Raw genomic sequence first — 11,073 nt, 5'->3', positions numbered from 1 at the left:
GGGGGAAATGCTCTAACCCCCCCCTTCCCTGGAAGCCTGTTAATTCCTTCACTCTACACACTGATTGATGCCTGAGCGCGTCTGAGGTGCCAGGAATACCGCCCGGGACGAAGCCCCTGCCTTCATGGAGCTCACCTGTCGTCCGAGGGGAGACGTACACTAAACAAGGAAACATAAATGGGGGTGGCGAGGTCACAAAGGGAATAACACAGGGCGATGTGTCGGCGAGGGGGGGTGTACTTGAGATCAGGCAGAGGACAGAGCACGCATAAAGGTCCTGGGGTGGGTTTGCGCTTGGAGCGCTTAAAGGTCGGCAGCCCCGGGCTTATCGAAACTCCTCCCCATCCGATCTGAGTGTTGCCACCTCTGGGAAGCCTTCTTGGATCACCACCCTGCCCCTTGCTCTTGCTGGCTGACTCAGCTCCGCCCACTTTCCATACCCCTGTGGCCACGCCCCCTCCTAACCACAGCGTCTGGGGATTGACTCTTTCTGCACCGAACTCTCCGGTGGCAGGAACTGTCACCCCCACAGCCCCACCAGCCAGCACGGGGGGGGGGGGGGCTCAGGGATCCAGAAGGGGGTCAGCATCTGCCTGATGAACGAATAAATGAGCCCGCAGATAAATGTGCGTGTGCGTGAGTGAATGCGTGAGTGAGCGAATGAGTGAATGAATACCAGGTCTAAATGGCTCCCTCCTTTGCTTATTTAAATGCCGCCTTCTCAAACTCCCCGACCAAAGAGCAACCCCCATCTTCTCCCCAGACGCAGCCCTCCCCCACCCCCTACCGTGCTCTGCTCCCCCCCAAACAAGGCAGACCACCTTCTCACATAATAGAGCATGTATGTATGTATGTATGTATATGTTTCATGTTCGCCCTCGTCTCGCCCTGAAGGAACGTGAACTCCACCGTGTCAGGGATTTTGGGGTGAGCTGTTCACTCAGGGAGCCCCGGAGCCTAGGACAGTGCCCGGAACTAGAGGGCTCACACGGGAACACACGCGTGGGGTGGGGGCGCATGAGTGAGTGAATAGATAAGTGAACACTAGTTCTCAGCCTCACGCAGCAGGGGTGGCAACCTCCAGTGCCTTGCCAGCCTGCCCAGGGCAAACGGAGAGGTAGGAGTGAGGACTGGGCCGTGCCCTTTCCACCCCGAGCCCGCTAAACAAAACCCACCCAGCCGCCGGCCAGCATCCCTTCGCCGTCCTAGGAGCTGAGCAGAAAGGTTCCCGCTTGTTGACGGAGAAACTCTAGCAGGGTAGTTTACGACGCCTGTGACGCGTGACAGAGCTGGGAGAGAACCCGGTCGTTTGCCGTCTCTGGTCTTGTCCCGGCCCCCTCTCGGAGGCGACTCGAGCTCTAGGAATCCCGTTCTCTTGCCGTGGTCGGAGGTCAGAGCCTGGTGCCCCAAGGGTTTCGTCTGGTACTCCCATGCGCTCTGGAAAGGGAATGCGCGCCCGGGTCCCGCGAGTCGCTGGGAGCGGGGTTCCCGCCACCTCCTGAGCCCGCGCCGCGCCCCCGCCCCTGCCCATTCCCGGCTGCTGTCACTCTCCATTAGTGCTAACAGGCTCCAGAAGGAGCGGGCCCGGCGCTGGGTTAATGCAATCGGCGCGTTACCTGGGGCGCAGGCTACATTACCAGCCCGGCCCCGGTCCGGCGCGGCTAGAACCCACCAGCCGGCGCCCCGCCGGCCACCCCGCGCCTCCAGCGCTCCTCGGGGTGCGCCTGAACGCCACGCGGCGGAACTTGTCCCTGGCCCGCGCCCCACAGTCTAGCCAGCCGAGGCGGGCCCCGGGCTGGCAGGGAGCACGGCATCCGGGATCCCGTCGCTGCCGGACGTGTGAGTGCGCCCTGCGTGCGGGACTCGGCTGGCTGCGCCGGGGAGACCCAGGCTGGGGCGCGCAGAGAGCGCTAACGAGTTTGACGTGCAGAAGTGTACGTGTCCGGGGACGCTGCTGGGGCTGTTGGGGGAGAGGGCAGCCAGCTGCGCGGGGCTGGTCCCCGCCCTGGGAAGCCTCTGTCTCGGCGTTCCAAGCCCCGTCACTTGGGACTGCGAGGGAGCGGCCAAATGAGGGAAGGGCTGCCAGGTCCCAAGCCCGACCTACGGGGCGGGCAGGAGCGGTCTCCGCCTCCAAGTTCCGCCTCTAAGTTCGGCGCGCCACTACCTCTGTTTCCAAATTGTTCCAACAGACACGCGCCCTTTACGGGGAACTCCGCGTCCGCTCTGCGCGCGCTGACCGAGGTATTCCAGGCGTTCTCGGGAGGTCTCGAGAGGTGCAACCGGGGCGGAATGACCCGGTGACCACATCTTTTCCTTCTCTCCAAACAGAGCCTCGGCGTGCTCCCAGTACCGCTGCCGTCCCTCCCGCCAGCCGCACCCATGCTTCTGGCGCGGATGAACCGGCAGGTGCAGCCGGAGAACAGCGGCACGGACTCCGAGCCCGAGCAGCCCCTGCCCGCGCGCAAAGCGGCCGAGCTGCTGGTCGTGAAAGAGCGCAATGGTGTCCAGTGCCTCCTGGCGCCCCCGGGGAGAGACGAGCAGCCCCGGGAGACCTGGGGCAAGAAGATCGACTTCCTGCTCTCGGTGGTCGGCTTCGCGGTGGACCTGGCCAACGTGTGGCGCTTCCCCTTCCTCTGCTACAAGAACGGCGGCGGTGAGCCCCCTGATGGGCCGGGGGTTTGGACTTGGGGGGGCTACCTGTCCGGCAGCAGTGGCCGGCAGAGGAGATGGGATACACACGGAGAAGAGGAAGCACTCGGGCACGTCTGGGGAGCAGGAAGGGACTGGACAGGGCTAACAGAAAAGGCACCCGGGTCCCCGGTGGAAGAGGGAAATTGAGGCATGAACTTGGACGGTGAGGGGTGCACCGAAGGAAGGAGGGAAACGGGCGCCAGGGTGGGAAAGGACCCCTGACTTGGGATGGTCCACAGGAAGGGAGGCTGAGGTTTGGGGAGCTCCGGAAGGGGAGCCGAAAGTGCACAGCAGGTGACAACCAGGCACACGGCGCCCCTAGACCCAGCACTGCCAAGCCCGAGAGTAGACTTGGGTGTCCCGACGGCACTTGGGAGGTCCTGCGCTCTCAGGACAGAGCCACACGAAGAGAAGCTAGTTCGGAGAGAGCGCCACTCACAGCTGGGGTTTTGCTGGAGGGGCCAGAGTGCGTGGCTTGACCATAGGTCCCAGGAGCTGGCCTGATTCTGGGGGCAGGAGGCCTGGGCGATCGGGACGGAGCCTCCACTTCCTGGGGTCCTGGCCACGTGGCCGGGAGAGTGGGACAGGGGCCTGGAATAACAGCCAGGCTCTCTCCACCCCTCCTTGCTGGCTTGCATTACCGACCTGCCCTGGGGTGGGAGCCTGGGGACCAGCTACAGTGGAACCAGGTGCCAGAGCCCCGGGAGAAGCGGGAGACTGGGTTCTAAGGCCCTAGCTCCTTCCCCAGGGCCTTTGCTCCTGGGTGCCCAGACTACTGGGTCTTGCCCTTCTCGCTAGGATAAGCTAAGGGGTGCCCTGTGGAGCACTCAGCAAAGAATAACCTAGAGGCAGAAGTTGGTGAGGGGGTGGGGCCAGCGCTGGGAACCTCTTTACCCACTGGACCCTCCTGCCTGGCAGGGGCTGTGGCTCAGGACTCCCGGGCGGTCACAGGGAGACAGGGGGAGGGTTTGGGACTGGGCGTCAGGGCCTGGGACCCAGCTCTTCGCTTCACTGTGTGCTCTAGACACCTGCTTCTGGTTCTGGGCGAGAAACGGGGTGCGCGATCCAGGCGGAGGCGGAACTTCCCCATGTTTGGCTGCTGCAGCTTCTCAAGGGCTTGTCTGGTCAGGACTCAGCATTATGGCCCTTCCAAACCCAGGAAGGGAGGAAATGCAGGTTCAATGCCACTTCAGTGTCAGTCAATGTCAAGGTGATGAGCGAAAGACAGACTGAGAGACCCTAGGCCGTGCCACCCAGCATGTCCTCGGTGACCGACGAGACTGCTTATCTCTAGACAGCAGAAGGTCCCCTTGTGAATCCGTGATACGGGCCGGGCTCTTCTCCGTGCGAGGCCCCATGGAGGCTCCGCCGGGGTCATGCAGGCCTTTCAGCCACCCCGTCTGCCTGCCCAGCGCTCCAGTCACCCACTAAAGGGCCCCACTGCCACGCTGCTCCAAGTCATTTCCGTTGTTGCAAGTGCTGAGACTAAAAGCACCCCAGACGGCCATCAGACTCATGGTAGATGGACATCTTGGAGTGTCCCCTGGCCCTGCACGCGTACATGGTCCTTGCCACCAGCACAGACAAGTGCACGCTGTGTGCACGGTGACACCCTAGGAGACTGGGGCACCCAGTGCAGCAAATTGGGCACAGGTTCTAATTTTCAAGCGATGTTGTCTGGAAGCCCCCTCCCCTAAGCGTGCTAGCCCTGCACATGGCCCACCCCCACCCCCCCACCCCCCCAGCTGTCTCTTTGGGAGTCTGTCTCCCAAACAGCCTGGGGCACCTTGAGAGCAGAGAATGTGGCTTTTCGTGCTTGTGTTTCTAATGCTCGAGATAAGGTGTAGTTGCCAGGAATGTGGAGGAAGGTGCCCAGCAAACTTCCACGGGCTGAACACGTTCACAAGATGGCCAGAGCCCTCAAAGCCTTGGCCCGTCTCCAGAAACATCACAACGGCTGGTGGTAACTCACAAGTGAGGCACGCACGCTGTGGGCTGGGGGCCGGGCAGGGGCTGGCAGTCTGGTGATCGGGAGCCTGGGTTCCAGCTCTGAGCTCTGTGACTTTGGGTGACCCTTGCAAGCCTCCCTTTTCTCATCTGTCAAATGGGAGTAATGGCGTTCGACTCTGAGGCTGGTTGTGAGGACGACATGTGCCCGGTGGGGGAGGGGGAGCCTGGCATGGAGGATGGCCTGGGCACCGATGGCTGCTGCTCCTTCTGGGCATCATTAGGACGACCTGTGAAATGGACAGGGGGTGACAAGCGCTGCTGAGGAAAAACTGGAGGCGGGGGGGGGGTGGGGGGCCGTGGTTGGAGCTTAGCTCCCAGGGATGGGAGGGGCGCGGACAAGCCTGGGGCGGGGAAGGAGACATTCTAGTTGTCCAGGAATGCACCTGGGATCACATCAGAGACTGGGAGTGCGGGCTGAAGGGCGCGCTGAGAGAGATAAGGGTGGAGAGACATGCTGCGGCAGGGCCGCGGCGACCTTGAACGCCAGGCTAAGGGGTGGGGAAGTATTGGCAGGGCGGCTTTCCAGTCCTGGCCGGGGTGTCCATGGCTGGCCCCACACAGCGGGGCAGGCGCCGGGCTGTCGGAGTCCTGGGCAGCCCCTTTGGTAAAGTGCACCTCACCCCTCCAGGGGATGCGCCCCAGGCCCTTCCTGGGCTTTATCTCTGCTGAGACCTCCTGGCTGCTCCTGGTGGACCAATTCCCACTTAGTACTTCTGAAGTCTGCCCCAGAGACAGGCAGGCGGGCAGCAGGGTGGGGATCCGGGAACTGTGGAAGCAGGCTAGGGGCCTGAGTTTGAATCCCCGTTTGTTAAACGTGGGCATGGCACAGCCCCTCCCTGAGCCCAGATCCCCCGCTGCAGCTGGAGGTGGGCTCGGATGCCACCCCCCCAACCCGTCCCTGTCCCAGCCCAGCGCTGCACTCGAGCACCCGGTGGTCCGACAGCCCATGTGCTCTTCCGGTGTCCAAATGGACTCCATAGCCTCCAAGCCCAGCTCATGGTGGAGGCTGTTTCGAAACAATAAAGATGCTGATAGTGTAGGCCCCTGGCTACTGTTTCCTGAATGACTCGCCGGGAAAGATCAGCCTGCCCAAACACTTCCCTGCAGGGCAGCTGCTGGGGCGCCTGGGTGTGGGAGGCTGCCGGTGGGCAGCGCCGCTCTCAAAGATTCCAGGGCTTCACTCAGAACCTTCTCGACCAGGGAGACGGTGCCCAGCCAGGGGGCAGTTTCCAGGGCTCTAGGCTGTCCCTCTGCACCTGTGGTCTTCGGCCCTGCCTGTGCCGGTTCCCGGGGAGGAGTGTGTCCCCACGTCTGTCTCCCTGCCAGGAGAGAGGCCACTGTGAATGGTCCTTTGTCAATGGCGGCTTTGGTTTGAGACGCATCGTGCTGACAGCTCTTTAGGTTCAGACAGCGCAGGGTCTGAATCCGGGCCTGACGTTTCCCGGAAATGCGGCCTTGGACAAGTCACTCATCCAGGGTCCGGGGTGATGCGGACCCCAGCTCGTGGGGTCTGGAACATTGTGGATGAGGCATGAGAAATTCACAGGGACTACCGAGTCCTGTGGAGGAAAAGGGGCGGCATGGCTTTCCTTCAAGGGGAGAAAATCCTCGGCCTTCGCCATGACAGGCCTTTATTTTTTTTTCTGGGTGCATTACATGATGGACCTCATGTCCCATGCACAGGATCGCTTTAGGCAGTTACCTTTTACAGAAAGCAAAGGAGCCGATGCTGCTGATCACATCACAGAAGAGGGATATTTGCAAATGCAAAGGGAAAAGTGGTCGAACCGGTTACACTCATCCTTGGAAGGTTTAGCATGGATTGTAGAAGGTTGCTTCGCAGTAAATGTTTGCTGCCTCAGTTCAGGGCGAGGGAGTTTTAGCAAAAGCAAGTCTCAAAGTGGCCTAGGTACATTGCAGGTCTGATTCCCCACGGGAGAACCTATCCGTGGGCGTGGGTCCTGTGCATCTCCGAGTGGGAGCTGGGCCCACAGCATGCAGGATGATCTCCTATACTGTGGGCCTCAGTTTCTTTGCGCAGAAAAGGAGAGTAACTGCGCCTTCCTGCAGGGAGGTAGGGCATCGCAGAGAATGCATGCACAGAGCTGAAAGCAGTGCCCGGCACACCGCAGGAGCTCAGTAAGTGAACTTGTTGCTCTTGTGGATCTCATTCAACAGTGTCTAACCACAGGCTAGACCCAGGCGTGGGGCAGGGCCCTGGTTTTGGAGGGAGCAGATCTGGTTGTTAGGAGGAAACGGATGAAGGGAAACCGATGGATGCAGTCACCCTCAGGCCTGGGAATCGGGAATGAGGAGCCGTGCGTGCGGCGCTGCTTATTCCGACAGCCCAACCTTGTCTCACTGAGTTTCCTCCCCCGAAGAATGGGGATTAACATGTTTGTCACATTCGTGGGGCTCCATGTGGTTCTGGGTCCCAAACAGGGTTCCCCTTCTTCCCCAAGGAAGCTCCAGGTCTCGGGTGCCTGTAGCCCTTCAGGGGCGCTCTGGGCCAGAAGAGCTGGGGTTGTGGAGGCTACATGGCCAGTGAGAAGGGCAGGAGCCTGCAGACAACCCAGTGCCCCGACATCTGACCCGGCTGTCAGGGAGGCGTCTACACCACAAGCTTGCCAAGCCAAGTTCAGCTCAGAGGCCCACAGGCTGGCCAGCTGGTGTGGCCCTTCTACTGACAAGTTCACAGGAGGCAGGTGCTCATGGGGGGCAGGAGCTGAGACCTTGGGCTGAGGTCACCAGCATGACTGGGCCCCTTGCTCGGAGCTGGCCCAGAGGATCTGCAGGGGCCGTTTCCAGCAAGACGGGATTTCACAGGGGTCAGTGTTCCATCCCGCCCTGCGGTCCCAGACCCAGCTGCCTAAGTAAGGATGAGGTCACGGCGTGAGTGGAGAGAGTCCCAGGACTCCCATTAGCTGCGTGTAAGTCACTGCTGGCATCCATTTATTTAACCACAGAACACCCACGAATGCCCGCTGCATGCCGGGAATATCAGGATGAGCGAAAGGCAAGCCCTTCCTTTAGGGAGCTCACAGTCTATTGTAGAAAACGCAAGAGTGTGTGTCAGTGCGGGTCCTGTTACTGGAAGCATCACATTCCCAAGGAGGGAGGTGAGGTCCCGCTCTGCTCCCTGTGGGTGTGCAAACCGGGAAAGGGGTGTGGCCTTGGTCCAGGCGGCTCTCTTCAGCAGCCGAGGCCTGAGCAGGCCTCGCTGAGGGGACAGCCCCTTTGCTCCTGAACAGATCCTGGGGGGCACCGTGGGGCCCTTCTGGGCCCCAGGGCTGGAGGAGGCCTGGGGGAACCCTTGACCCTGCACTTGCTCATGGTCAGCAGTGTATTTGGGTGCAAGCCGCACGGGGGACAGAGACACGAGGAGCCCAAGGGACTGCCTCCAAGCGCTCTGCACTTGCTAGCCCTCAGCAGGCGTCCACGGCCGTGGGCTGTGAAGGCCAAGGCCACCCTCAGGCAACTGAGGGTCCTCAGTCAGCTGTGGCTTCCAGGCTACAGAGCTGTGCGTGTCCCGTCTGCTGTCACCTGTGACGGCAGGACATCACTCCCACTCACAGAGCGCCTACTAAGTGCAGGTCTGTGACCTCTGTCACCTCTAGCACAGCAAACCAGTGATGCAGGCATTATTATCCCCACTGACAAAGAGGAAACTGAGGCTCAGAGAGGTTACCTTTCTGCTCAGGGTCACATGACCACAAATAACAGGACCAGAACTGTCTGTAGATCCGGTCGAGGGGGTAAGAGGAAAATTGTTTTGGTTAATACTCTTCTGACCCTAATGTGCAGGGGCTTCCCCAAGCTGACTGTTTCCCAGCCCTCTGGACACCAGCTGGGCGGCCTGCAGTTCATTTGTGACACTGTGTACCTGCTGTGAACGCAGGCCCGGCAGGACCGGCCACACCTCAGATGCTGGCTGCCCGTCCCTTGTTGTCACCTGTGCGTCAGACTCACCTGCTGGACGTCAGGGCTTCCCACCATCCTGTCTTCAGATTTGACCGTTTGCACTGACAGCTCGTAGGACCCAGGGAAACACCTGTTTACACTTACCTGTTCATTATAGAGGATACAGGTGAGCAGCCAGATAAAGACGGACACAGAGTGAGGTTCGGACAGACCCAAAGTACCAGAGTTTCTGTCCCCACAGAGCTGGAGTTTGCACCTCCTGGCAAAGGGGTGTGTTCACCACCTGGAAGTTCTCCAAACTCTGTAGTTCAGGACTTTTGTGGTGGCTTTGTCACAGAGGCGCGGTCAGCATTGACTCAATGACCAGCCCCGTCCCCTCCCCAGAGGAGGCGAGTGGCTGAAAGCTCCCAACTTCTCATCGTAGTTGGTCATCCTGGTGACCGGCCAACATCCAGGAGCACACCGAGTCACTGCACTCAGACAAATGACACTCCTGTCACCCAGAAAACTCCCAGGGGTTTTGGAGCCCCATGCAAGACGCTCCTGTTAGCCCCCCGCCTCAGGTCCTGTTAGCCTCAGGAGATTGCCAGGCTTGTAGTTCCATGGGAGAAAGGCAAAGCAGAGACCACATACGTATCTGTTTCTCATGAGTCACAGGGGTCTTCCGTGGGCCCTGGGCCGTAGAGAGCCCTGCTCTGTCCTCCTCTTCTCACCGTGTCAGGGCCAAGTGGTCCGTCCACCCAGGACACTGCCTCCCAGCCCCCACCCTCTGCCCAGGCACCCCAACCCCTCTGGGTCTGCGTGGGGCTCTTCCTCGGTCCCTTCTTCTGTACCGTGGGCGGTGCTAGACATGGGCTCAGCCCCGGGCCCAAGAGGGCTGCGCCGAGGCTGTGTACAGCGCTAGGATGCATGGCGGTCCCTGGGTGGCGCTGCGGTGGGCAGAAGGGGGAGTGGGGCTCGCGGGGCAATCGGGGCTCCCCATGCCATCACTCTCCAGCGCCGAGCAGCAAGAGCAGGGCTGCGGGCTCCAACCGTGAATTTTACACGGGCGCCATGGCAGTTGTGAAGGTCTAGTTACCCAGGTAGGAAAATAGAACACGTTGTATTCGGCGGCTGTAGCCTGATATGTCCGCTTGAAATCTGCAGACATGCGCAGTGCTGGTCTCCGCGCGGCCGTCATCTCCGCCCCGCAGCGGCCCCGGTCGGCGGTCCTCGGCCTGCGGGGAGCCACTCTGTCTTCCCTTGTTGTCTCACTCTCTTTCGCACCTGACCTTGACTGTACCCCTGGGGTGTCAGGGCAGGAGGGGCAAATCCAGCTGCCTTGGGCGCCGGACCAAGGTTTCGCTGGGGCTCTGGTGGGCACCGCAGGCGCGCAGGGAGCGGTTCTGTAGGCGTTTGCTCCTCAGTACAGCAGGGCGTGGCTGCAGTCGGGTTGTGGAATCAGGAGCTCCAGTCTGGGAAGCTGGTCCAGCTAGAGCTCGGGGGACCCTCCTCCTGTGGCCCCTCCCTGGTCGCAGGCCCTCCTCCTGCCCTCGTTCCCCACTGGCCTGGGCCACTACACCTCCCCCTGCTGCACCTCCCCCTGCAGACATCCCCTCCTGTTCCTGGGGTCCCCCAGCACGCACCCCTGCTCCAGCACACCCCCCGCCCCCGGACCTGGGCAACCACCAGCCTTCCCCCTTCCTGAGAGTCAGCATTTGCACAGAGGATTCCAGAATCCCTCTGTGAGCAGCAGGCTTCCTCTGTACCAGCAGGGCGCAGGCAGTATGTGCTGGGCCGGGGTGACGGACAGCTGCTGTCCTCACTAAATGCACCCAGACCGGTTGGAGTCCCGTGCACAGCCAGCAGGTGTTTTCCTCGTGTGTGTCTGTGAGCGTGTCAAGGTGCAGGGGTGTCCCTTTGCATGAATAGGTAGGGGGTGCACTTCGGGACGCGTCTGTGTGTTGGAGACTCCCAGGAGCTGAGACGCTCCGGAGGGGTGGTCCTGCCTGCGTTTCTCCAGGATTTTTCTCGTCCCCAGCACCTGCGCAGCCAGAACATTCCCGAGCCGGATTGCATCTCTCAGATCCCAGGCCCGGTGGGAGGATGGCTGCAGCAGGCACCACCCCACATGGGGATGCACCCTCCTGTGGGACCCTGGCAGTGACGGGCCTTGCACGGCGGTGACTGCTAGAGTGTGTGCGACCCAGCCTCAGTTTCCCAGGAGCTGCTGCAGGGCCGTTCCCGGGAGAGGCACCCTTGGCGGAGCTGTCTGCAGCTCTGCCCTGGCGTCCTCTGGCTCTCCCTGCAAGCGGGCACGGGCTGGCTTCCTGGTCAATGGCCTCTTGTAGGTAAAGGCTTCCCGGTTTTCATTCAAACTCAGCCGTTGCATCATTCCCACGTGTTCCCGGCCTGCCCCCACCTGGAGCTCTGGCTGCCCCACGCCGCACGCTGACTGTCTGAGAGAAGAGA

General features: G+C 61.3%; 1 protein-coding gene across 3 annotated transcripts in view; it reads left to right on the top strand.

Moving 5' to 3' along the window:
* The first annotated feature begins 2,210 nt into the window (after nucleotides 1–2,210).
* Nucleotides 2,211–11,073, top strand: part of SLC6A2 (solute carrier family 6 member 2) — a 38,773-nt gene continuing 29,910 nt past the window's right edge. For 2 of the 3 annotated variants that reach the window (XM_045818682.1, XM_045818681.1), the window contains exons 1-2: nucleotides 2,211–2,241; nucleotides 2,329–2,653. In XM_045818682.1, coding sequence (XP_045674638.1) covers nucleotides 2,380–2,653 — 274 coding nt within the window. In that variant the 5' untranslated portion in view covers nucleotides 2,211–2,241; nucleotides 2,329–2,379. Of the gene's footprint in view, nucleotides 2,242–2,328; nucleotides 2,654–7,598; nucleotides 7,632–11,073 lie in introns of those variants that run through there. The other variant, XM_045818683.1, reaches the window with a different exon arrangement.

The sequence above is a fragment of the Phyllostomus hastatus genome, unplaced genomic scaffold (genome assembly GCF_019186645.2).
Source record: "Phyllostomus hastatus isolate PE091 unplaced genomic scaffold, TTU_PhHast_1.1 phas_scaffold_345, whole genome shotgun sequence".
NCBI lineage: Eukaryota > Metazoa > Chordata > Mammalia > Chiroptera > Phyllostomidae > Phyllostomus > Phyllostomus hastatus.
The sequence above is the reverse complement of the archived record's forward strand: the minus strand, read 5'-3'. Positions and strand labels throughout refer to the sequence as shown.